The sequence below is a fragment of the Balearica regulorum genome, chromosome 1 (genome assembly GCF_011004875.1).
Source record: "Balearica regulorum gibbericeps isolate bBalReg1 chromosome 1, bBalReg1.pri, whole genome shotgun sequence".
NCBI classification, from domain to species: Eukaryota; Metazoa; Chordata; class Aves; order Gruiformes; family Gruidae; genus Balearica; species Balearica regulorum.
Genome location: NC_046184.1, coordinates 117,172,162 through 117,199,416, shown reverse-complemented (window position 1 = coordinate 117,199,416; position 27,255 = coordinate 117,172,162). Strand labels below are relative to the sequence as shown.

Sequence of the window (27,255 nt, the reverse complement as noted above, 5' to 3'; positions counted from 1 at the left end):
ATGTAAAGGGTGGGCTGGGAATCTGGCTGGAATTTGCTCCCTAGCAGGTGAGAAAAAAGAAAAAAGTCAGTAGGTTGGGGAGTTGCTTGTTTTTATCAGTGTGCAGCACCTCTGATTAGACAGAGCTGTGTCTGTCCCCAAGAAGTGGCACATCCCTGGCACTTGCTTATTTTCACAGAGTTTAGGGCTTTGCAGGACAGATCTGAATTGGGGTTGGCCTACAACCTTTGCAAAATTTGCTGGAAAATTCAAAATGCTCAGAAGTTTTATGCGAGCTACTGTGCACAAACATCTTTAGGTGCTTATCTGGGTTTTTGAGATCTTTCTCTTTCCTCCTCTTTTCTGCAAGTTTCTTACTACTCCTTTATTTCCCACTTTTCTGCCTTTTCCCTCTGGGAAACTGACCACAAGCATTTGACTCATTTCAATCCACCAGCAAAAGACTGATGAAAAACCCTCCAAACTCTGTTACTGAAAAAAAAAAAAAAAGTTACTGGAAATAAATAGAGCAGCTCTTGTATCCAGGGAGAAAAAGGACCAAAAGTAGTGGAGTGATACCGGTCAAGTTTGTGTACCAGAGCACTCTGCAGCAGAACTGGTGTAGCATTTTTGGTATGGCTGCAAAACAGGAAGACCAAAAGGAAACAGTTCATTTAGGTCAGTCCTTTTTTTAGCTTAGTTATTTAATCTGGGTCAATTTTGAAATGAAAACCTAAAGCATTTGATTTTGAAAGTGCCAGAGTGAAACATTTGGGTGTTGTTTTAAAATGTTTCCATGCTCTCCTCTGCTGTGCTGACTGGAAACCTCAATTCGTAGGCAGATCTGGTTCCTCTGAAATGGCATCTTTTGGTGAATTTTCTCCTCTGCATATGCTTTAATTATTATTTTCATAACTCTTACATCTCATTCACAAGGTTAAGAGAGGCCACTATAAGGCAGAGCTCCCGGCTGATGGCAAACGAGTGCCAGCAGCTCCAGCTTACTGCAATACCCATTTGCTGTTCTGTCACTCGTGCTCTGCTATTCCACGCTGATTTTGCAGGACTGCCTGGCCCATGACATTCCCAGCCTCTCAGCACTAACTCAATAAGCGGCTCAGACTCAAGGTTTCTAATGGTGCCATTCAATAGCGCTCACTTTTGACACACAGCAAGGGTTCAGGTTGGGAGCCGGCAGTTTTTTTCTTTCAGAATGGCTGAAAACTTGAGGTCTCTTTCTGACACTGCTGGATAGAGGGAGATTTGTGCAACTGTTGGAAGCCCAAAGCCTTCACTTTGGCTTCCAGAAAAGGAGAGTGTTGAGGGAAAATACAAATTATGTATTAAGCAAAATACACAGGCAGCTTCTAACATCCTCTCACTTTCCTCTCTGCGAGACCTGTGTCAAAAGCTTTAGCACACAAAGTTGTGACCCGGAGAACCTGGTTTCTTTTGGGTATGTTGGGGGTTGGTGAGAGGGTGCTGTGAAGAGCAGCATGGTGTGCCTTGGCTGAGTAGGGCCTTTACCCAAACCGGAGTGTGCAGGATTTGGAGTTTGCCCTTGCCTGATAGCCTCAGGGAGATTTTTGGTCCTCTCACTCTGAGCAACTGCCTTGCTTTAATCTTCATTCTGTCCCATGGATGGGACAATTGGATGTAAAGGAATGGCATTATCCTGGTATTCTCCTGCTCCAGCTCGCCTCGGTCCATTCAGCACTTGTCTATCCCTGCTCGTGTTTCAACCCAACCAGCTTTGTCCAAGGCTGGCCAGGTACACCATGCATTTCACTCTGTGAAGTCCAGGCTTTGCTTGTGATGGAGCAGAGCAGCAGAGTGCATCTAACACACAGATTACGCCCCAGGGTCAAACACATCCTGCTGCATTGCGACGTACGGTGTCTGTCTGGAAGATCTCAAGGGATTAAAGCCAGTCTAAATTGAAAGGAGAATGAAAACTGAGAGGCCGCTATCAGTGGAGGGAAGGAAGCCTTTGTTTACATTCAGCCGGTCACTTGTAGGGCAGATGGAGAGACTATGCGCCTCCCTACATTGTTGTGTCAAACCTCAAACTGTAAACCTGACCTCCCAACACCTCCTGAGAGCAGCCAAAATAATCCCTAAATCACTCTTGTTTGGGGGTGTCAGTAGCTTGTGGGATTTTGCAGCTTGCAAGGTGGCTGGCCTCTGGGGCACACCTTGGTGGGTTTGGGAGATTGCTGTGCTCTTCAAGGGGAAAAAGACAGTTTAGATGTAGAGACTGATAAATCTAGGTGCTCAAAGCTTTCCCTGTGTTAATTTGTCATTCCTACCAGTGAGAACTTAAGTATTTGTTCTTAAAAGAATGAACTTCTGTTGAGACTTTGGGAGAGGGAGTGGTGGGAGGGATTTTTCCAAATTTTGGCAACCTTATGAGATTCCTAAAGGAATCTGTTGACCAAGACTTCAGAGTATGTATGTCCCTGGTGTGAGGACCTGGTTACATGTTCCAGCCAACAACCCCAGCCTACAGGGCCATGCTCTGCAGTACCCATGCAGGAAACAGATTCCTCAGAACCCCTAAATCTTTGACTCCTACCCCATATACCAACTTAAACAAATGACTGCTGGCACAGTAATTTGATCCTTCCATTGTCATGTGGTCGCTTGTTAATTTGTTTCATGATGTGTCAGCTTCTAGATCTAAGACTGATATTACTCCCTGAAGGTTAACCATTATCTTGCATCTTATTTATTAGAAAGCAAAGGATCTCTAAGTACTAGTGACATGAGTTTTCTAAGGGCCTGTGTTTAGAGTAACTCCAGGACAGCTTTAAAAAAAAAATTGAGACTGGCATTAACAGTGACGTAGCTCACGTAGCAACATTTGGATGCCTTCCTTGGGGCATGAATTGTGAAATGGTAGAGTTTATTCCTTTCCTCTGAGCAATGCCAGCTATGCTAACAGTACATTTTGACATAGATTTATTGTAGGGCTGTAGGAACAGCTGATGTGCACCCATTATAAAATGGTACCATGGTGCATTCAACATTGCCAGCAACCCTTGCCCACTTTATTAGGATTCACAGCTTCTCTGGTTGGTGTAGCAGTGGTCTGGGAGAAGAGTCATCCATCCTCTCACTTGAGTGTAGCACAGACTCACATAGCACAGTCCCTTCCTTGAAAATTCAAGGTGGTTAGAACTTAATAAAGCATATTCCTGCGTGCTATTTGCAGCTGACTGTTGGCAGAGCAGAGACTGGAGTGACAGGCTACATGTTGAAACACTCAGGCTTTTCCCTTGCATCATCTGCCCTAGCTATGAGATGACAAAACCAGCCCAACTGTTGCTTGTCGCATAGCATAGCTATGCCACGGCCTTCATGGCGGATGACTGAGGTGAAGGTATTAACATAGCTGACATTCACTGTGCGCTGGCATGCTGTGCTGCCGGGCACTGCCCAGAGCTCTGTGGATGCTAACGGCACATGCTCTAGCTGTCTGGGTGTCCATCCCAGCCCTGGCAGCTCTCCTGCCCCAGCCCGTTGAGCATTAGAAACAGAGAAATAAAATGCAGCACAAATAGTGATTTAAGGCTGTGATTGTTGCTGCCTTCTGAAGCAGCCAGGGACGAGAGCTCCTGCAGGAAGGGTCTCTTTCCTGGATGCCAAGACAAAGGGTCAGAAATAAAGGGGTCTGATTTTTCCCTGCCACAGCAGTGAGCTTGCCCAAGAACGCCCCTGCAGCAGCCTGGTTCCTCGGGCTTGTTGAAATACATTCCTGTTGGCCTCATCTCAAGCCTCATTTAAAATCTTCATAATACATCCTGCCTTTTGGGACGGAGCAGATATACAGTCACAGGTAACTCAGTACATTATACATCTCTTCTGTGCCCCTGATTTTAAACTCTCTTTTTTTATACGGTAACAGATCTGCCTGAAATTTGGGTGCTTGGCTTACGCTCAGGTGAATGTGCCATAAGGTCCTGGTTCTGCTCTCTGACCAGCCGAGTTAAATTTGTCTAACTAGGTTTCTGGGGCAGTTACCCAGAGAAAGTAAAGCCAAGATTAGCTTACGTGCTGACCGAACATACGTCCGGATGCTCAACTTCCAGCCGCATCGTACCCTATGGCACAGCCCAACCGCATAGGCAGCCGAGGGAAAAATCGGAGCCAACATCCACTCCCGGCTCGGCCACCTGCCAGTGCGTTGCCGGGTCACTCAGACTCCAAATTTGACCCGGCTTTGGGGCTTGCTCCCCTTCCGCGGGAGCTGCGCTCCCCGGGCTGCGGGCTCGTCCCGCCGGCCCGAGCTCCCTCTGCCGGCCCCGGCCCCGCTCCGCCCGCCCGCGGGCACGCAGCCCACCCGGGGCCGGGCCGGGCCGGGCGGCGGGGTGTGCTCCCCCCCCGGGAGCATCCCGCCTCTCGGGCAAGCGCCCTAAGGGAGTCGGAGGTGCTGTCAGGTTTCGTCTTTGGCGGATGCTTGTTGAATTATTTATATGGGAGTGGAAGGAGTCCAGCTCTGGGAGCGGGGAGAGGTTTATCCCGGACCAGCCAAAGAGTTGGTCTGGTTGCGGTAGGCTCTGGAAGAGCTGGTAAGCAAAAAAAAAACCCCAAGCTTCGAGTTACTGGCCTGATTCAAGAGCAGCAGGGGTTTGAGCCGGGCTCAGCACATGGTAGCAAAGTGTCCTAACCTTCCTGTTCTTGCTGCTTAGAATTGCTCTGGGGTTTTTTTCTGGAAATTCATTTGGGAAAATTTCCCAATATCCTAGGTAATATGTGTCACTAGAACTGCCGCATCCTTTTGCATCATGAGAAGCTTCTGTTTCAACAGATTGACTTTTTCTGAGAAAAACCTACTGCACACGTAAACACAGCTCCCCCCAACCCTAAAAGGAAGCCAGGATGTCCAGGTAGATTGCATTTATGCAGGCAGTGTCAGGAAAACGCATTCTACTTCCATAGCTGCAATAAGCAGAAAAAATCCAAATGCATTAAGCATCTAATTTTGTCTTGGGGTGCCTCCTCCTCGACACGGGAGGCGCCTCTGCAGAGCCCCACAGAAGTCTGGCATCAGTTTGCGCAAGCGGTATCTGTGCGCCAGGGGGTTTGACTGTGAGCTCCTTGCAGGAGAAACCGTGTGTTGTTACGTATTTGTGCTCCACCTACCAGCATTTTTGATAATATTGCAAAGGCTTCTTGCCTTCCTTCCAAGAGAGAACTTTCACTGTGGTAGTCAGTCAGAGGGTGTGGGGAATCTCATTCTGCTTCAGCCCTGCTGCCGGTGCCGTCCTTTTATTGCCACGGGTTTCTTGGCAAATGTTGCGTGGGTTTCAGTGTGCTGAACCCCAGGCTGTACAGGTGTGAGGCGTCCTCTGGTTTGCAGTGAGGTGGGAAAGGGTTGCTGCCCACTGGTCAGAAGAGAGGAAAAGGAGACAAAAGGTGGCACAGCAGCCACTTCTCTGTGCTGTAGTAAGTGACTTTTCTCCCTTCTTTTTGCATTGTCACAGCCAAGGCCAGAACTGCCAATTGATTATTAGGTTTAGGACCTTTTTTTTTTTTTTTTTTTTTATTCTTTTGGGGAGGGAGAAGGAAAGGGAAGAATTTCAGATAGTGCAGATCTGTTATCACCTCAAGAGATGCTGAGGTAAATCCTGGGGATTTTACTCAGGTTTTCTCTTGGGTAGGGATCCTTCTGATGAGAATAGGAATTGTGCTAAACAAGGACTACTGGATTCAACCCTATGGAAGTAACTTACAAAACTTTCCTGTGGACTCAGAGACTAGTGATACTCAAACACTCCTTAGAGGGTTCCATCATACAGGTTCAAAATAATGTTGGGGTTTTTTTTGTCTCCCCTGACAGTTTATTTTTTTTAACTTTTTTTTTTTTTTTAAAAAAAACCTCATTACAGTGTCCTTTTCCCAGCCAGTGGTCTTTCCTACAGCTGATTCCTAATGTTTTAGAGGATGACTTACACATCCTGCCTTAGCAGCAGACTAATACCCAGGTTTGAATTACTATTGAATAAGCAGCAACGAAATCTCTATCAAAATAATCAGTAGTTCCAAAAACCACAAACAACAAAACAAGCAGAGTTGAACTAACTCAGCAAGACCATTTGTAGCATCAGGGACGGTGAGTCATTTTTCTTTTCCCTCCCTCAGCAGACTCCATCCCTGCCTCGCGCAGCCCCGGGGAGGGCAGGTGGAGTGGGTAGGGCATGGCTTCAGAAAGTTAAAAAAAAAAAAAAAAAAAAAAGAAAGTTGACATCACACCGGTCATGTGATGCAAAGGGACCAATGGAGGCAGGTTCTGGAAAGGGGAACAGTTAAATTTGTAATTTTGGTTGTGTGAAACACTTCTTTGGGCCTCATAAACAACCACAGAACCACAAGTTGGGTACAGAGGCAGTCACACAAGAGCGGGTCCGGGATATTGGTCAGCAGGCAGGGCGAATCGTTTTGACTGCAAACCACAGAGTTTCGTAGAGTGGTAAGCATCATCAACCACAACCGATCCGCTATTTTTTTTTTCTTTTTAAGAAACAATTTCAGAGTTCTTTTAGCAAAAGAACCTTATAATCTGCTTTGTGCTGCTCCTGAGACACCGGGATAAAACAGAGCGTGATGGCTGGGAGGAGGGTGGTAGCAATGACCATTCTTCATTTTTCACTCCCCAAGGTAGAAGAAATCATATATTCCTTCACTGTAAAGACAGAGTGAGTTTTAAAGAGGAAACAATGGCTTCAAACAGCATATTTGAGTCACTTCCTTCTTACCAGCACTTCTTGAGAGGTAAGTGCCATTCAGACTTTCTAAATATACTTTTTACTTTCCCGTACTTAAGAAAATGCATGTTTGGAGAGTATCTGAGGACGTTCTTGTAGTACATGCTTTTTCCCACTTCAGTTTTATTTGAGGCGCTCTCATCGAAGCTAATATCTGAGCTTGCAGGAATACCATCTCATTACTTATCAGTCCGTTAAAGAGATTATAACAAGGACTCATTTAAGCTGTTCAAACAGCTATTGCATGCTTGCAAATTTTCTCTTCATAAATCAAAGTGTGCTAGAATAACTCACATGGATTTCTGCAGATACAATAGCAGTAGCACAAGCCCCTTTTGATTCGTTTTGGCAGAATTATGACTTTTTGAGCCAGTGCTATGAAAAAATGACAGCCAGCAGCATACGACACATATTACAGGCTGAAACACGGGGAGTGAGCAGCAAGCTGGTGTGTGCAGCCAGCAGAGCGTGATGCTGTCTCACTTATGCTAGACCATCAGCCTGGGTAAAAGGCATGTTCACCGGGAAGAAGTCAAAAAAAGCTTAGAAACCTGCTTAAAGTTAGCTGCAACTCATGTGGCTCAGGAAGAGGAGCGATGTGGATAAACTCAGTTTCTGTTGATGCCACGCAGGTCTTGGATGACAGTGAATTATCAGCTGCAGCCACCCCTAGAGAAATGAAGCAGTTCTGTAAAGGCTGACAGGGTGGGAGGGAATGAAAGGCTTCACCCAGTAATCTGTCTTTTTTCACCAGTGACCAAGTGCACTCAGAGGCTCCTTCTAACATTCTCACAACCCCCCGTGGAGCTAATGGTTTAGTCACGGGTTATTCATACAAGTAAGCCAGGGACTGGCACCAGAAACTTGTTCGCTTCCTCGTAACTACCTACCTAAATAGTTCATACCTCAGCTGGACTTTTCCCCTTCCCATGCGAGCCCTCTGACAGCTCAAGCCCTTTTTGCAGCAGGGCTGCGTCCGTTCAGATGACAAGGCACACAAAGCCCGTTGCAGACTGCTCATCGAGCTCGTCCGGGCTGCTGCCAGAGAGCAGCACTTCATAACCCTTTATAGTTACAGACTACAGTTTCCCGGCCTCACTGGCGGTGCTGGTGTGAGTCATGAGTTATTCGTATTAATAAGCGGGCTGGGGAATGCGGAAGGCTCGTCTCAGCTGCTGTGTCACAACAAGCAGCGGCTCCACGGGCACCCCGCCGCTTCTGCGGGTCAGTGCTCCCTCGAGTGGGACGCGGGCGGAGGGCAGCCTGCGCGCTCTCCTGCCTTGCTTCAGTTCTTTTTTCCTCCCCCGTGTCAAAAGCTTTTCTGCATTTGTCTTTCCTGGCACCAGAGGAGAGCTGAATCTGGGCGCGCAGCACCTTCTAGCCCAGGCAGGGGAGATGCTGAAGGGTGAGCAAAAAGCGGCTAACTGCTCTGCGGCGCTCGCAGTGCTGACGTTTCCCCAGCACCCCCACCAAGCAAAGGAAGCAATACTGCTAGAATAACAAGAAGGATCTTCCTGCATTTCGTCAGCCTTTTTTTTTTCATGGTTTTCTTTTTTTTTTTTTTTTTTTTAGCTCACCCAACTGTTTACTGTTTAATCTGTAGCACAGGAAGACTTATTGAGGAAATTTTGTACTTCTGATAAAATAACAAACAGAGTGAACCTCATGAGGCAGTGCTTGCAGCGAGTGCCAGAGCACAGCCAGCCCACGGGACGGGCTGGGGACGGCAGAGGCCGTATTGCAGGCAGGAGCTCAGAGAGCCTGAGAGCAGCTGGTTGGAGACCGAGGACTGATTTGTTCAGAAAAGGAGGAGTTGCATTAAAGCTGGTTAATCCAGCAAGTAATTTAGCTCAACACTCCAGAATGGGTTTTATCCTCCTCCTTATAACAGTTGCCATTATTGTTGTTAACATTATTATAGAACCAGTATTTTGTTTTTCTTCATGGACTATGCTGGAATCTTGCTAGGCTAGAAGTCCTATGCTAGATACCTTAAGATACTCATCCAGTTTTGGCAACCCAGGCACAGATCCTGGTACGTACCCAGCACAAGCAAGATCAAACTCCCGCTGTACAGTGCTAGAAAAGCTTGGGCAACAGCGCTTCAGTTGAGTTATAAAGCAAATGCTTCATCGTTGTGAAAGAATATTGTGTTTGAGTGTGGAAGGCTGTGACAGTTTTCCAGCAGTTCCCTTTTTGTTCCTTTCTTTACTCAAATGAACTTCGCACAATTTCAAAATCCTGAGCACAGCAAAAGTAACGCTTGGGCGTCGGAGCAAGAAAAATAATCATCCCTAGGGTCGATTGTTCTCACCCCTGTTTCTCAATAGTGTATACATAGACTGGTCATTTGAAATGTCCCAAACCGTCTTTTTTCTTTTTTTTCCCACCAAAATTTATTACACTTTCTCTCTTAACTGAAATTGTGAGGTAAAAGGAAAAATAACAAGCTGGTTTGTGCCGTGGATTTCACTTTATCAGTCCATGCAGTTCTCTGAGAAGGAAATCCATAACTCTTTTTTAGCCTGATACTATGTGAAAATTGGGAAAAAAGAGGGGAGTGGGGAAGCAGAACCATTGTTCCAGCCCCTGCGAGCAGTGACAGACGTAGAAAGCCTGACATATTAATTGAATGTGGTACACCACAAAGGATATGGCCCTTTTTCTATCACACCACACCAGGTCCTCGCTTCTGCCGCTAGGTAAAGAGATGAGGATTATACTGAAACCTCCAGTGGCGTGCTCTGCATGCTGAACGCATTCAAATGATTACCAGCTCTGCTTTTAATGACGGCCTCATTTTCCTAATGGCTTCTTTCAGTTCACGGTCTGGGCTTGGTGTTAGGAGTACAGGGTAGGAGCATTTCTAAGCATCCTGCTGCAGCGCAACCTGCAGAAAAACATCGCTCCATCTCTTTCTCAAATCTAGGACTGCATCAGCGAGCGTCTGGTTTAAACTTTTATTGTAGCAAGATTCATAGTAAAAGGATGGATTTGCTAGTTTTATTGAAGCTTCAGCACAGGTTCATGTGTGTTGGCCGGGTGAACACAGCGATGTCTTTTGGGCAGGGGGGCCAAAATGAGACCTGGTGGAGATTCTTGTATTAAAGAGCGCACATACAGTTTTTAAAGGATGCCTAGGTAATTACATGATATCACCCCACCCCACAACTTCTTTTAACTTCCTTAAGGGCGTTAAACTGTCCTGTAATGTTTCCTAATAATTTTGCCTGCAAAGGAAGACAGAATAGCTAATCTTTTTGCAGGGTTTTTATGGGGCTCTAAATAGCATGAAGCATAATATTTTCCAGGAGGGTACTTTTTCCTCATTTTCCTTTTTGCTGCAAGGTCTAATTATTTCAATATGCAAAGAAGGTTACTCCTAGTTTTGCCTTTGTTGTATTTTTTATTAATTAATCGAGGCAATAAAGACTCGTGGTGCAACATTTTGTTGGTTTCTTATCGAATGGAAACGAACTCCAGCAGAGCACAACACGGAAAAATACACTGTGTGTACTTTCTTCTTAGCTCTAATATGCCAAGTAATGCCCAGCCATGGGGGGTTTCTTCTTTTGCAAATGTTAAATAAAACTGTATAGCAAGAACCTCTTCCTGCTCTGAAGGGCTTCCCTGACTGGACCCGTGGACACCGATACCTAAACACACTGCTTCTCATTGAAAGTTAGTTGCTCTGCCTTGCCTTGTGATGGGATTTACATTGGGAGACTCCTAAAGTCCCTGGCGCTGTATGTGAGTGGAGGGGTGAGGTGACCGGAGGCTCCCTGTTACCCAAGCCTACATCTGCAGTCTCACGCTCTCAGCGTATGAGACCTCCCTAGGAGTAAATGTTTGTCTGCAGAGGGTGCTGCATGAGGAGTGGGGTAGCAAGTTGATAATGATTTCAGCCCTCTAGAAATGGTGATACTAGCAGAAGTGGTCATATGCTAGAAGTAACTATGCCAAAGACGTGTTTCTCTGGGAGATGCCCCGTACCCAACACTGCCATGTATTTTCATTCACTCACCCAGTAGAAGAAACCTATCTTTTCACAATAGCATAAACTATGTTGTCACTGCGTAAGGGAGAGAGAAGGTTTTCCAGCACTTTTGCAGCCTGCCTGAACTGTAACAAAGGGTTAATTTGTGTCAGCATTATAAAATAATAACTGCATCTTGTGAATAGGAAATTGAACTAAAGCTCATAAAAACCTTGGCTTACTAGAAGAAAAAACTTGCACAATGTTTGATTTACACAGGCTTCTCTCTGTTTGAGCCTTTTTTCATTTAAAAGCCTTGAGAAACATTGTGAGACCTGAACATAGGAATTCCTGTGAAGCAAGGGGTAAAGTATCTGTCAGAGATGAATATACTGCTTTGGTAAGATCAAGAGATTTTATCCTAGGCCAAAATATTAGACTGAGTGTTTAACCATTCACACTCAGTGTGGTGATGTGTTGTGATGACAGTCTTAGCAAGGACTTAGGGTTATGGCTGGTTTGCAGATTCCCCAGATGGGCTTGCCCTTTATCATGTGGGCATTAATAAGAGATTTTTGGATGGCAGCTCTGCCTTGGATCATATTTTACCACAAGAGCCAAACTCCAGCTCTGAGGTAGCTCTCTGGTGGGAAATAAAAGTATCTTCCCCGCACTGCTGGTGTATGCAATTGAATAGAAAACAAACTGCATTTTTGTCATGACTAGAACATAATCATGGTTTAGTTTGACTGCTAAGGCACAACCCCAAAAGAACAGTCTGTTTATCTTTAAATGCATATGAAGGCCAGTGATATTGGCAAGTTTGTGAAAGTAATTTATGAACTCCCGAAGAATTTTGCTTCAGAACACAGAATGAATATCTGCATCATCCTGTTATTCAAGAGGGAAGAGAGTCTATACCTAAACCAAGAGTGGCAAAGAAAGTACTGTTCTTGGATTTAGAAACAGACATACTTGTTTCTAAAAGCTGAGCAGAAGCAATCCTAAGGAAACAGCAAAGGCATTTCTCTGTACAACTCTAAGGTTGTTCCACGAACAGGAGAAGCTCATCTGACTTTGACACTCTGCCACATGCCAAGGGGACGTACTTGGGTCCCAGTGGTCGCTGCTGCACCTCTGAAATGGTGCCCAGAGGGCTGGGGAAGGGATGTTTAGCAAAAGGTCCTCTTGTACTGTTGTGCAGAGCAAGGGTGAAATGCAGAGCGGGCTCAGGAGCTAAGGGGGAATGCCAGCTGCAGGAAAAAGTTTGGGTGGGCTCGTGCTCTGCAGAAACTGCCAGCTGTGATGCCTCGGTAAGTGATAATTTGAAGGGAAACCTATCTTCCTCCTGCACGTGTGGGGCAAGGATTTGCACGGAGGAGGCTGCCACAGAGTACCTGTCTGGCCCTGGTAGCTTGGTGGAGGAGGAGGGCTGCACCACACAGCTTCTGACCTCCATCAGAAGCTTGGGCTGCTTGTGCCAAAATGTGTGGGTGCCTGATGGGCTGCTGGGCAGCAGTACGGGTCCAGCAGCCCCGGCAGGAGGGCAAGGAAGAAGTAGCTCTGGCTCTGGTTAAGAGGACGGATTGAGACTGGCTGGAGAGGGACCACCTGAATCCAAATCCCACCTGGCATCTCTGTCTTCCCCGTGCCAGCACAGGCCTCCCGGACTGTGTGAGTTTAAATGCGGGCGTGCAGCGTTTTGGGTGGGGTGGCTGCCATGAGCATCAGGCTGTGCACAGGGAGGAGGCAGTCCCGCATGCAGTGGGGCAGCTCAGGACGGGCCACGCAACCCCTTCACTGCAGGGGCAGGAGCCTGACGGATTTTCTGTGTTCCTGCTGATTGCAGTGTGCAAGGATGTGCTTGCTCAGTACTTTTGTTCCATTTTTATTTATTTACTTGTGTTTTCTGTTTGTTTGGTTTTTCCTGAAACAACTCTGATAGTCAGCTCACCCACTCACTCCTATTCCTTTCTCTGTGCTTAGTCATTGGGGCAAGGTATGGTGGAAATTTTTTTTAAACAGTGGGTGATTACAGCATAGAACTCATTGCTGTAAAATACCATTGAAACCAAGAGTTTAGCAGGATCCTTAAAACAGCTGGGTCTGTATATAAGTAACAGTTTCTCAACAGGTACCAGACAGGTAAAGAAAAAAAAGCTTTGGAAGGGTTAAGTTCTCCTTTCGTCTTTCACTGCCGTATTCCACAGCACAAACCAATCTCTGTTAAAACTTGGAAAGAAAGCTTCCCATGTAAGCAGGTCTGTCATCTGCAAAATGAATTGTGGCTTCCTCTGTGACATCTGGTACTGGCCGCGGAGAGAGACAGACCACTGGCTCGGTGAATCACTGGTCTGAGAGAAGGACAAGAAAACATTACACTACTTCATTACCTCTTCTGTCATCTTAAGAGGATGGATAATATTTGTATAGAATTGAGTCAGCTTCCCAAATAGTAGATGAGTAGTAGGGATATCTCCTCTCTGAAGTCTATTAATGAACTGCACGGGGTAACAACAGTGGTGCTGTTTGGAGCAGTATCGCACCTACAAAGGTCCACAGTACTTTGGTTAAGTCCATGCGTGCACCAGCATATCCACAGCAATACTGAATGCAAGACACGTTATTCTTGCTGCCAGTGGAAAGGAGACTAGAAATTATATATACAGATTCCCAATGTAATCAGTTTTCAAAAGAATTGCCTTTTCTTACACTTAGCTCCCAGCAAGGTAGGGCCTGGGCTTATGACCAAGATACATTTTAGTCCAAAACATCACATTCTCTATACAGATGTATTGAGACAATTGAAATAAGCAAAAAAAAAAAAAAAAAAAAAAAGGCATAGAAGAACTGACTGTGAAAGCATGGAAGTAGAGCGTGACTGTAGCTGCTACCTAGTAGAGTTTCCAATTCATCCCTAATACTGTCCACAGGGCTCACCACTTCTGCTCGCAATTGAAACTCTGTGAAGTTTGGTAGTTTCACTTCACAAAGATCTGTGAGAACATTTTCTCCGGCTTTGATCTATCTGTTGTTTTTTGTTCAGCTTGTGCTTTTTGTTTTGAGTTTCTGATTCCAGTGAACCCAAAAGCAGTCCGAGTCAGGGGCTTGGGGCTTTTTCTTTTGCCTTCTGAGTATTTTGTCTTGCAGTGTGTTTTCTGTTGTCTGGTTTCACACTGAAGCTGTGATTTTGAGATGTGCTCAGAAGCTGCCCTTAGGTAGGGTTTTGACTGTAAGTTGAAAGGCTTACCTCCCTTACAAATCTTTCCGTGAATACAGTGCGAGGAAACTTGAAACTTGTCAAGTTTTATGTGATTTGCTGTAAGCATTTCACTCAGCTGTACTTAGGGCAAGCCCTGGGATCCTCGTCAAATCAGCAGCCTCAGAAGGCATTGACCCAGGCCTTCAAGTGCCTTTTTGTGGTCTTTGAAAGAGAAAGATGACCGTTTGCGAAATACCTTGCAGGTTCAGGGTGAAGCGGTACAGCGCAGGGCTGAGCATCCTGTCTCCTCTGTAACAAATGCCTTGCACCTTCTCAGCCTCCGCACCGCCTGCATCTCTCATAAGTCCATTTTCTAGCTGGTTTTATGGCATACACCTGTGTCATGGCATGGCCACGTGCATGCCTCAGAGGTATCGGGGCACTTACAGAAGCCTTGAACAAACACTGAAGGATGCCGAGCAAGCTCTGTAAGGGTTGCTAAAGTGCCTTGCAGTTGCCTGCTTTGGCGAAGGTAAGCGCTGCGAGCGTGCTGAGCGAGGGCTGAGAGTGGGGTGTCACAGCCTCTGCAGTGGGGAGACCAGCTTCCTGGCCTGCCAGCGCTCAGGTCTCTATTTATACTTGCTGCAGTATCAAAGGGTAGTGGAAGGCAAGCTGGCACAGCAAAATGAAGGCTTTCATCTGTCTAGCAAGGCTAACGCAGGCAGATGCAATCGCATGGGTGGAAGTCACCACCAGCCAAACCCTGGAAGACGTCAGTACACACCGTGGTGGTGAGCGGGGGCGAGAGACATACCTCTGGGGTTTCACTACTGTTATTATATGAGCTGGGTTGATTTAAGCTAGCACTGCTTTACTCCCACATGCCTGCAGGCACACTTCCCCTTTTCTCTGTAGACATGACCAGGAGCAGAAAGCATGCCCCAGAGCCAATTCTTAGGATAATAATGTCCTAGACAGGGACAAAATGGCCATCAACTGCAGTGGGGCTCGGTTTGTCCTTTAAGAACAAAGAAACCTACAAGAAAAACATGAAGTTGTGAATAAGACAGGAGGTGAACTCTGAACGCCAGTGTTGACATGGGGGCTGAAAGAAACGTAGCGTTAAGGTGCAAGTGTAATTCATGTGACTCCAGCTGGCAGAACTATGGCTTGAGAATGAATGTTTTTGTCTCTTTTACTCGGGAAATATTGCTGTGGATCAATTATTTATGGCATACTATCCACAGCAACGAGGAGGAGGCCTCACCTGTATGGTCAATCTCCACACAGCAAGGCTGCCATGGCTGCTGACCATTTGTCCATGTTGCACGTCATCCTGAGCAGGATACTGACATGAAACTACATGCTACACCCAATACCTACAAAATGCAATTTATTTTACAATACAGTTACTAGATAATATCAGACTTCTGTAAAATGCTTCTGTTTTTCAGGACCTATATGTAAATGAACTTTGGGGTTTGCATAGGCTTGGTGTAACAGAATTCATATCTGGAAGATACACTCAAGTTAAGACCTCATTAACCCCATTTGCACAGGGGTCGGCGAATCAGTTACTGCAATATAGAGAGGTTTAATTGATCCTATATACATCATCCAAACGCTTTGCAAAGAAATTCAGTACCACTTTGTCCATTGCATCTCTGCGGACTCCAGGGCAGGGAGCTGCAGAGGTTACTTCATGCGGGGTCCTAAGCAGACCTACATCCACCAGATCACTGACCACGCTTCTACACCAACCTGATTCCTGTTTTGTTGCCACCATTTCATCTAAACCCAAGCCTGGGGGTCATACAACCTGTGTGGTTTGCCCCCCACGTGCTTTCTAAGGACCTCCACCAATGCAGCCTGGAGAGATGGCCGCTTCTGAAAGGAAAAAAGAAATCTTAGTCTTTGCAATGATTCTCTCTTTACCTTCTGCACCAAGCCTGTAAAAAGTGATAATATATGGTGCTAAACACCCACGCATTTTTTACACTAAGCATAAAATAACTTGCATATTAAAACCAAGATTCAGGTCTCTTATATGAACAGGAATTTATTCTGTCTGCACCTCGCTGCACTGGAGAAAATTATTTGCTTTTCTAAATGAAATGAGGTGTTTCAAGTACAGTATTTTGGGCTATTGTGGAAACTAAAGAATGTGACTGGTTTGCCTAGGTAAAAAAAAAAGTGATAGGATAAACTTCTTGAGTTCAAAAGTGGTGAACCACTTTTAGTGTAACAATCAGAACTTTTATTGTTGTGGGCGTTCCCTCCTAATAGGGATTGCAATGCAAATAGTAATTTTTTTACAGTTTTATACACAGTCCAAACAACTTTGAGTACTACTTTTGAGGAGTGATATTATTTTGTACTGATGTTTTAAGGTGCATCTGCTTTACACTATGCAGCAGAAAAGCTACATTAGCCCCAAACAGCTTCTTTCCTTTACTACATAGGAATAATCTTTACCAGTATGACCACTTTTGTAAGTCCATTCCCATTTGGGAGAGTGATCTGCTGTAACTAGACATGTAACAACAGAAAGAGGCATTTACAGCTCCCCTGTGGGGTGAAGTTATGTCATTAGACAGATGTCTATACAAGGAAAGGTGCTGTAGGTTCACATTTTACTGGGGCAATTAAAGCAGCCCAACATTTTGTGTACGTGGCACCTGATCCAAGAGCCAACGAAACCAGTGGAAAGACTTGGATGACATCCTTGGCCATTGGATGAGACCTGTGATGGCTGTTCTCCTCCAGATAAAGGTGTTAACAACATGAAATACGGTGGGCTGAGACTGGCTCCCCTTCTGTGCCGCAACCTGCCTTTTCTTTTGAGCAGCGTCCCAGCACTTTCTGCCCTTTTTGGCATGCTCGCAAGAGCTGCTGAATAAAAAATGGCACCGTGCAAGTTAGGGATCGCATTTCCAGCTGCCTGCTAACAGGTCGGCTCCTTTTCACAGGCTCATTAGGGCAGCCCCCTCCCGCTCCTTCCCTCCCTCCAGCAGCTCCATGCTTCGGGCACATCCCCGGCCCGCGCGGAGCCGGGCACAAAGCAGCTCTGTAGGCCCGCGTCCTGCAGGTTTCGGTGTGTTGCTGCTTTGACTAAACCGCACCAATTGGAGATCAAAAGCGCTATTTAAACAGAAGTGGTCGGAGGTTTTTCAGGCTGCCTCATATCCTCTTTCAGCCTTCAGAAAAGCCCACTCTAGCCAGAGGGATTAGGAAATACAACAGAACCCCGCTGTGTCCGGAGGGATTAGGCGGTGTCATACAAGCTCAGGGCTACGGCTGGACAAAGACAGCACCCTCACTCTGCCTGCTACTTTTGGGAAGGCCTGCAAAGGGCATTGGGGAGCCAGGGCTGCCCCCGCTCCTGCCCAGGCCTGGGCGTCCTGCCGTATGGCTGGGAGATGGCTTCCCCATCGGGCATCTCCACCCATCCTCCACTCTGTTCAGAAGTAAGAGCAAAATCTCACATTTTGCTCCACAGTAGCTACAGGTAAACAGTAAATTTGCTCCGTCATGGCAGCGGCGGGGTTTGGCTTCACAACCCTGGGCCAGATAAAGTAAGGAGGGGGAGGAGAAAGACCCTTTCATGACAAACAATTTTTCAGCACTATTTTCATCTTCAGCTTATGAATTATTCTCTCTGTGTCAAACTTGCTCTCATTTATTATTTGCTAATATCTTGAGCAAATACGGCTCAGCCTCCAGCTTGTTCCTGAACAAATCCCAGCATACCCCGCAGCCCCTGCAGCAGAGACTTCCCTGCACAAGTCACGCAGCTGCCGACCGAGCGGCACTTACGCACAGCTAACCCCTGCGACACGAGGTGCCAGCTCGGTACATTTTCTCCCATGTACATGACTTAAGCCAGTAACTGAGCATTCCTGCCTAAAACTGTAGCCTCCTCTGAAGGGTCAGGCTAATACAACTTGTTCATGCAGCCGTCTTGGTAAAAAAGCATACAAAATATGATTTAACAGAAATTTGTTGTCAGATTCCAACTTCTTTTCAAGGAAATCCTTTTCACTGTTCCCCAAATTCCTTTCTGTCTGAAGTTCCTCACTTGTTAACATCTCAGCCCCTTTTCTTGCAAGGTCTTGTTGGAATTTTTTTTTCCTCGCAGGAAATACAAGCAACATTAAGGCATTCCTTATTTGAAACTGCAGTTCAAAGAGAGATTGAAATCAGAATTAGAAATATAGCCTATATGAAAACATTAGCTGTCCTATTTTAGGAGATAATTAGCTGTAGCAAAGTTTCCCTAACTTATTTTTCCTTGGTAAGAAAACAAACTACCTTGTCATTGAGGTTTTTATAGAATGCTGCTGTTTGCAACATTTGCCGCGAACAAATTAACCCAAACATTTTTAGTGTATGACTTACTTACATTGCTAATTTTGCTGCTAGTTTTCATTTCTGCATCTGGAGACCAAAATGCCTTCAGTTACCACATAGTGAAGGGAAAAAAAAAAAAATAGATCATATATTTAACTGCTAAGGAATATGCATGAAAAAATCCATACCAAGCATTTCTTTCCAGAACCCAGCTCAGAAGGGAGAGTGAGAAAGTCAGGAAGAGCGCAAGAAGGGGAAGAAGTATTCTAGTGTGTGGCAGAAGCAGCGTGCCTGATTAAGCCCTTGTATTAGCAAAGGTACTTTTCCTCAGCAAACCTCTGGGACACTGGACTATTTCCACTAGGTATTGGATTTTCCAGCTTGAATGGCATACTCACAACCAATTGTAGCTGACACGATTTTGGGGGATCGGTGGGTGACAGAGACACCAGCCCCAGCTGCTGACATTTGAGACACAGGTGCTTGGAGCTGCCTTTGCCAGCCAGCCAGCCAGAGCCAGAGTAATGCAATATAGGCAAGTCCCACAGGTTGTTCTCCGAGAATAACCCACTGGCATTTGTTTGGGTGTTTTTAGAAGCTCAGTGTTTGAATTAAGTCCCCTGCTCATAACGTCATCCTACCAGCTTATTAAATTATTGACCTTTTCTTCATTGTTGTCTTCCCACTTTGGTTAGAATTAGTTGGATACAGGTGGCCGAAAGAAACCACGCTTCTGTGACCAGCACCTGGTACCGGCCCCCTTTAATTGTGCTGTCTGCAGCCCCATCCCTTTCCAGTTGACACAGAAAGTCAGAAAGGGATGGAAGGACTGGCTTATTGTGGTGCTGGTATGCAATCCTACTCTTTAATTGCTAAGCTTGCAGATAGTCCTGAGACAGCATGTTGTGTATTTGGTCCTTTCTATGTAAGAAGTGGTGAATACATCTACAAGGTTTCTGATTTTTTTTCCCTGAAATCTCAAGTTTATTACACTATGCATAGGGTGCCATGGGATCAACAGGTGTGTGTTTCTGTGGGTTCTTGTTTTCCTTGTTCAAGCCTCTCTCAGAAGGCTTCTGCATGAGACTTAGCCAGTTGGTTTAATTCTGGTGATGCAATGAAATCAATGCAAAGCTCGAAGGTGGTGTGTGCTGGGTGTAGGAGGGAGAACAGAGGTAGGAAAAGAGAAGTATTTCTAGAGTAGTTTCTTAGCCTCTTACATTTTCATGTTTAGCATACACTAATGGATGTGAAACTTGGTAGGCAGCTTGTCAGAGTTCTGATGAAAGTTATGATGTGGTAGATAAAAAGTGATGAGGACATTAAGCTAAAGGGTTGCTTCAAGTACTAAAGATTATACCTGCAGGATATTTTTTTTCTTTTTCAATCTTACTGTAGCATTACCTTTCAGTGTGCCTTACAATAAATAAATAATACTAATCATGCTGGCTTGTGTTCTGCAGGGGACATCAGCCCAGCACGGGGTATGGCCTCCACCAAACCAGAAGCCCTTTGCAGCATTAGTAGTTACTTTCTTTAGGATACTCAGTGTTGGGCCTCTGTGTTACTATGCCTGAGCCCCATGCAACTTCAGGATGCTAACATGAGATTTCTTTAGTGTTATTATTTGGGAGATAGTTGAAACTGGAGCATACCAAGACCTGTCTTGAGCAACAGTGGATGCTAATGATGTGATCAGTGACTTCATAAGTGTTCTTGTCATATTGTTAAGGAATTTTTGGGGAAGCACTTAGGATAGAGATGGATTGAGATCTGCCTCAAACACTATAGGTAATTACGCTGTGTATATTAACTCTATTAAATCCAAATGCTCTCATTGTGTTGTTAATGTGGGCCTTCCCCACAAGCAGTGTAATGTGGTAAAAAGCTTTCATGCTACTGGGGCTGTGGGAAACTTCTCATGAGAATTTGTCATGTTCTTTTCTGGGTAAGGCTTGCTTCACCGGGAAATTTCAAAAAGCTAATTTGGGTCATTTGATTGAAAGCATGCAAAACCACTAAAAATCTTCTCCATGGAAATGTTGGGTTTATGGTAAAATTTCAGACGGAAGCAGCCCTCATTCTGAATTCAAGTCTAGTTTGATGCATTTAAAAAGCCAAGACATGCTGTCCTAGGCAGAACTAGTGAAGGCTGATTTCCTACAGACATGAGTCTTGTGGCTGCATTCTCTAGCAACCGATAAGGCTTTAATCTGATCAAAAGTTTTTTTCTTCTTGAGGAATCTCTAAAATCTCTCTTGGGCACCCTTCAGCTGGGAGCGCTGACAGAGCCTCTCTGCTGCTGCCATGTTTTGTGAAAGCTGTAGGAATTTAAGACCACTTCTGCTCTATCAAATTTAGTTAAAGTTGGCCCACAAACCAGAAAAGCTAGGAGAAGTGCGGAAAGAATGGGAGCGATCACATAAGCACTGCCTCCACAGAAAAGCAGGCTGATAAAGGAGATTTGCAGTTCAGTTTGGCGTGCACTGGGCCAAGGTAATACACAAAGGTAGTCAAATGCACTCAGAAGCTGCTTAAACTGCTCTGGGAATAGCACTTTCCTCATCTTCATGGCTGAAGAACCAGGGAAGAGCGGTCATATCAGAAGTGCGAGGGAGAGAAAAGTGGAAACAGAACCTCAATTTTTTTTTACTTGCAGATCTGAGTCCCACTATCTACAAAATGATCGCTTGTTTACTTTGAATTTGAAGTTTGATCAAGCAGATGTTTTCTTCAGAAAGTTGCCTTAGCATTACTCTCATTATTTCAGGGCCCAGATATTGTACATCTCCAGCTGCAGCTGGGCAATCCAGTTCAAACAGCGAACCATAAAGAAAATCCAGGAAAAAATGTTTTCCAGTTACTTTTGAGCAGCAAGAAAACTTGAAAATATTATGAGCTGCTTGTGGACAATATGGGAACAGGAAAAGAAATAAGACTAGCTGACAAACAATTTGTGATACAAGACTTGTTCAGCTCGTTAGAACTTCAGATCCAGGAGGAGAGGTGCACTAGAGTTTTCTCCAGCCTGACTTAGCACCATCTTGGCAGTAGATGATGCTTTGCACCTCCCTGTGCCAGCAGAGCAGGGGGGTGGCCATGGGCAGGGAGAGCAGGAGTACGGTACAGTTCAGTCATACCAACCCAACTGGAAACAACACTGCTTGGAGACCCCCTAAAAACATCCTGGGGTCCAGCAAAGCTGGAGATTGGTATTGTGGGACAGGGAGACGTGAGAAGAAACTATGCATCACTTTAGAAGTGTTTTTTCTTTTTTTTTTTTGCAGAAAGTCTTTCTAAAGGAAACCTTCATTTTTTTAAAAAAAAATTAATTCTAGAGCAATATTTTTTTCTGCTTTCTCTAGTGTTTATCTGCCAGACCACCGGGCAGCACCAGAAAATCTTGCAGGTTAGAGAGCCCTGCTGCAGCCCTACTGCAAAGCCTGCTCTGCCGTTGGCACAGGCTCCGCCTCTGCTGACAGAGGCTAACCTTTGGCAGAGCGATTATCAGACCAGAGGCAGAGCGTGTTTTGCTTTTCCCATATCTAACTTCTGAGTAGAAACCCAGACTGGTACCTCGCCTGTTTGCAGAGACAGCAGGCTTCTCCATAGGATAGCCCAAGCGACCTTGAAAAACAGAATATGCTTCTTGAGGAGCCTGAGCAGCCAAGCTTGGTGCAGGGTTTTTAGTAACGCTGGGGTGAAAACGAGCCACAGGAGCTCCCCAGCAATGGTGTCAGGAGCCCTGGCTCTGCCACAGGCTCTGGTGCTGCTGGCTGTGAGTCGCTCCTTTGCCTCCTCTGGTAGCATCTCCATTCAACCAGTCCTGCCTTGTGCCTTCACTCCAGCCTGTGCAGGGGGACTGCGTAGCAAAGAAATTGTGCTCTCCACGTCCCTGCGGCCATCGTGCCATGGGACGTCAGTGACTGCTGCACAGACTGGAGAGGAGGTGAGCAGCTTGGATGTGCCCTTGGTGCCTAAAAGTAGCACAAGCACTTCCTTAATAACTGCTTTTAGACGGAATAATTAAAAAAAAGCGAGAAAGATGGAAGCTCCGCCTTTCCTCTCCGATGTAGCCAAGCCTGTACCGCACGCTTCTTGTTTTGCTCATCAGCGGGGGGCTGCAGGAAGGAGATAGGTCTGTCCCCTCCATGGCTCCCTGCCTGGGGTGCACCTGAAGCCGCCCTCCCCGGGGAAGAGAGCCGAGCGGCCCCAGGGCAGCGAGAAGGACCCGTGTCACCCCTTGCCCCAAAGTTACGGGGAAGCTGTCAGCCTAAGCAGAGGCATCCTGTTTGTTGAAAAACAAGTGACAGTTGAAGAAGGGTTGCGAGAGCGAGCAAACCGCAGCCCCTGCGCGGGGCTGATAACAGCCCTGCGTCGCTTTTGCAGCAGTTCCGTCCCCGACGAGCACCGGCGTGGGGGACGGCATGAGCCTCGCCGGCGCTTTCCTGTTTCGCGCTTTTTCCCGCCGCCGTTACTTGCTGTTGAGTTCTGCCGCATTTTTTCGGTTACTCGCCTGTTTCTCAAAAGGTCCCTCCCCTGCCATAAACGGTGCGCGAGGGGCGGCTGGGCGCTGCTGTGTCCTGGGGTGGGGGGTGGGACACCGCAGGGCTGAGCAGGGGGATAGGGCCCGGCTTTCGAGACGGTGGCTGCAAGTGTGTGCTCTTAAAAGTGTGTATCTGTCACGGCTTGGGCTTCCGTAAGCTTGCACCTCGCCTGCCTCCCTGCCAGCGCTCCTCAGCCCGAGATCTTGGAGCACTTTACAAGGCTTCATTTAATCCCACGTTCAGAGCACTTTCAGAGGAGACCAGAATTGGCAACGCAAAGAGAAAAGCATTTTGGGGCTCAGAGGCCTGCAGTTAGGCAAATAGATCTGTATTTAAATCCTAGTGCAATGCAGATCTAGAACCCACCCCCACATACACCCCACCCCCAGTTCTGCAACTGTGCGTGACTTTATTGGCATGACCATCGCCGGTTGCCTTGAGTCTGATGGGAACCCTTTTATGGTGGTGAAGTGCGTGCAAACGTGCGTGCGTGGTTTCAGTTGGCAGCACGAGGAGCCTTGACTTTGTGAACAACTATGTAAATGGTGCTACTCACTCCTTCAAAGCTAAGCACACATGTATGGCTTAGAAAGCTCAAGCTCAATCTCACAGATGCACAGGCTACCAAGGCGCTGGACACTTGTGGGAAGCCGGGGCATTCACTGGGCTTCCCATCACTTAGGTTTGCTCGGGTTCGAACTTCTCACCTTAGGGTTCAGCCATGTATTAACATAAATGGCTTTTCAGTCTTTCTGTCTGATCAGAATGCTGGGGCTAGCAGAAAAGGAGGTTTCTTTCTTCAACCAAAAATGTAATTTTTCTTGAGATTTGCATAAAATTCATCAATACTATCAGAGCGCTCTTTCTCCAGAAAGATATCTCAGGACATGCCTGTTTAAAACAACTTGACCAGCATTCTTATCAGCATCAGTTACATAATTCTGATAATTTTTTTTTTCATTTGATAAAAGATGGGCTTCTGGTAGGGAATTTGATTTTCAGGAAAAAATACATTGGAAAATTTCTTCAAATCTCAATTCACTTTGTTCTTGTAAAAGGGTAATAATAAAAGTGTGGACAGCATTTTAATTTCAAATGCTGCCAAAACCACTAGCTTTTGAGTTTCACAGTTTTTCCTGTGACTTTGCCTCTTTCTTTTTACTAACACACTCCACTGCTGAGCTAGGAGACATACAAACATATGGGAAAGCACCCTGAAGAATTTACAACCAAGAAACCGAATCGAAGATAGTCAAAGGGTATGGGCTTACTGTACCAGTACTGTTAAAACTTGGTTTGTGAGAAGCATGAAATGAAACAAAAAGATAAAAATGGTTTTGTCAAGAGCTAACGTCAGTCGCACAAGTGCGTGGAGGAAGTTAGAGAACCCTCTGTAAGGGAAGGCTGTCTGAAGTCGCCTCGGTCTCTACAAATTACTCTCCGCCCATGCTTTTACTTCTCTCCTAGCTGCAACAAAAGTGCTCAAATGTGGTTGGGGCTTTTTTTTGTTTCTGTCCCTGTTGCAGCCTGCCTCATTTCAGCCCCAATACTGGGATCCTTCAGGCCCTCCTGGGGCTCGGTGCTGTGTGGGCTCTCTCCCCATGTGTGTGCACGCTCCTCTCCCCTCTGCTCCTTCCCGGTGCAAGACCTTTCCTGGCCCCGGCTCCTTGCAAGAGCTCCGCTCTCAGTGGGAGCATCACAAGATGTCCCCGTCTGAGGCAGCTTACTGCCCCGTCACCCGCTGTGTTGTCCCACCGTGGAGGCACCGTGGCCAGCACTGCCCTTCGGTCGCTTCCCCTCTCCCTCCCATCTGGTGACACATTTTCTGGGAGTGTGAACCTCCAGTCTTCCTCCCTGCCTGGACCACGGGTATATGCTCATGATTTTTCTTTGCCTTGTAAGTGGGAAACCCCCAAGAAATTTTTCTGCAGAGCTCAGGCATTAGAAGGGCATTGATACTCGCATGTTAGCAAGCATTTAGACTGGGATCTTCAAAAGAAACCTAGGCAAGCCACCACCGATAGGCTTTAGAGTAACTTGCACATCCCACTCCCTCAGTCACTCTAAGTCTCAGGGCTTCCTGTGGCATCTCTCAGCATAGCTAGCAAGTTGTGATGAGAAAGTAGAATTTGGATTCACGAGAAACTACTGCTGGATCAAACTTACTGACTTCAGTTTATTTGTTTAGTGCTTCAGTCCTTTTTTAAGTGACAGAAAATGAAGAAAGTGTTCTTTCCTGTGTCATTTATTGGTAAGTAAGCAAAATATACATGACCGACTGTATTTAGTAACCCATCTGCATTGGTTTATCTTAAAAAAAGATTGGTTTAGGGTATGAAAGCTTCTTTCCTTTTTCAGACTTTCCTTCCCTTGCCACAGAGCATACCTGGAGAACAGGGCAAATAGTGAGCTGCCTTTTTAGCTGTTGGAGCCAATTAGCAAAAGTTGCTACAAACAGCAGCTGGAGCCAGTGTGGCAGTTTTCCAGTGCTTGTTTTCCTTGTCTTTGAATATGGAGTCAGGATGTGATAAACAACCTCGGTCTCATCCCCCTTTCCACTCCATGCACCCCAAGGTGACAGAGGATCCCCCTGAGACCGGGGTCCCACAGGGACCTGCGCCCAACTGCCGCGAGCGCACCGAATGCCCATCCCAGGCACTCCGGCCAGGCAGCGACCAGGGCTATGGCATCGCTGCCCTCGCTTCATAGAGACGCTGTTCCTTTACGCATTGTGATAGCTTTTTATTTTGCTGGCACAAAAAGATAGCCTTTTGGTGCGTGGCTTGCTTTTGCTGAAGCCTTTTGTGCCCCCTCAAAGATAAAGAATGGAGAAACTTCCAGGTTATCCAGACAAAGCTTTTACAAGGCAGAGTTTAAGAGTTGTAGGGTACTTACTCTGATGGGTTTTGAATGCTGTAGTAATAAGGATTCTTTCCATCCCTCCCCTTAGGTCATTCGCTGGGACAATTTATGGTTAGGGATTTTTCCTCAGCATTCAGCAAGTTTCTCTTTTCATCTAAGTTGCCTACTTAGTATAAACTAGTATAGTTTATGAATGTATGTTCTCAGTGTACAATATAGAGATACATATGTGCGTGTGTGTATGTATAGGCATGTCCTTACACTATGTGTATACACATTGTATTTCATTTACTTCACGCCCTAAATAATACCTCTTCTGTATTTTACACCCTGTAAGTGTTTGCAGGATGCACTGACCATGCCGTGTACTCATTACTCGTCCAAGGACTAGCTCTCCAAGCTGCCTTTCTCGAGCCTTCTTGCTAAACACTCCCCAGATCACCAGCTCGGTCTATGCCAAGGGAGTGCAGTAAGCACAGCAGCCCTGCAGCCCGTGCCCGGGTCCCGCCAGGAACCGACGCGTGTGATGGTGCCACACTGTGCCACATGTGGGGGGAGCGCATGGAGGTGCGGGGGGTGGTGGTTTTGCAGGGCATGGCTGTGAGGGGGAGCCAGGAGGAGAAAGTGGCTTCTTCTGTAGCCCCACAATGACAGCTATGTGAGCCGGGAGCTTCAGTGCTGGTACTTACATCACCACTTGGATGTTGAAGACTGGCCCAAATCAGCCTATAACAAAGCTTTTCAGTGGACCTCTGTATAAAGCCCCAAATTGGACCTGGCCTGGGGGAGATGCCTTTCTCCCTGCGGCTGGCTCAGAGCATCCTCTGAGGTGTTGTGACCCCTATGTTTTGGGCGCTTAGTCCTGTGTGTGGATCTGCTAGGTGGACAGGGATGGAGCAGGATGTCCAGAGTGCCTGCTCCAGCGCTGAGAAGGAGCCTGCATGAGGGCAAGGAGGAGGCAGGGATGGAAGGTGGGAAGGAAAGGTCTGAGATGAGCTGAGGGCACAGAGCCCTCACAGGGGGCTGCCCTCTGGGGAGAACCATCCTCACCCAGCCCAAGTAAAGCCCTAAATATTCTGTTTTACATTCCTCTGCCCTTCACCCCCTCCTTTCAATTCACATCTACCTCCCAAAATCGGAGTAGGCAATAATCACGTTATTTGGAACTGAAACTAGCTCTCCTCGCTGGGCTGGGTGCTGCGCAAAAGCAGATGAAAGAAAGCATCCCTGCCTCAGACAGTTTCTCAGCTTAAAAGAAAAAAGCCAGAGACAACAAATGGACATGCAGGCAGCCAAAACAGGCTGGCAGGTTAGCCGGTGCTCTAACACCGCAGCAGCTCACGCCAAGTTTTTGTAGGTACCACAGGAAAAGAAGACTTGGAGGGGCATGGCGAGACAGTATGGCAGGTGTGCCGCAAAGTGAGGGCAGCACAGGGGAAGGGTAGAGGCATTTGTTTGAAAAAAATCTCCTGAATGGTTGGGTGACAGCATGGGGTGCCATAGGCTGAAGAGTGGTGCATTCAGCCCTTTGATCCTAAAAGGCGGGTGATAAGCAGGGTGGGGCGGGCTGCG

At 46.4% G+C, this 27,255-nt stretch overlaps 1 protein-coding gene across 3 annotated transcripts in view; it reads left to right on the top strand.

Moving 5' to 3' along the window:
* Positions 1–6,294: 6,294 nt before the first annotated feature.
* The window catches only part of RUNX1 (RUNX family transcription factor 1), a 176,495-nt gene continuing 155,534 nt past the window's right edge, over positions 6,295–27,255 (top strand). For 2 of the 3 annotated variants that reach the window (XM_075771543.1, XM_075771501.1), the window contains exons 1-2: positions 6,295–6,451; positions 6,640–6,753. In XM_075771543.1, the coding sequence (XP_075627658.1) occupies positions 6,699–6,753 (55 nt within the window). In that variant the 5' untranslated portion in view covers positions 6,295–6,451; positions 6,640–6,698. Of the gene's footprint in view, positions 6,452–6,639; positions 6,754–25,022; positions 25,073–27,255 lie in introns of those variants that run through there. The other variant, XM_075771508.1, reaches the window with a different exon arrangement.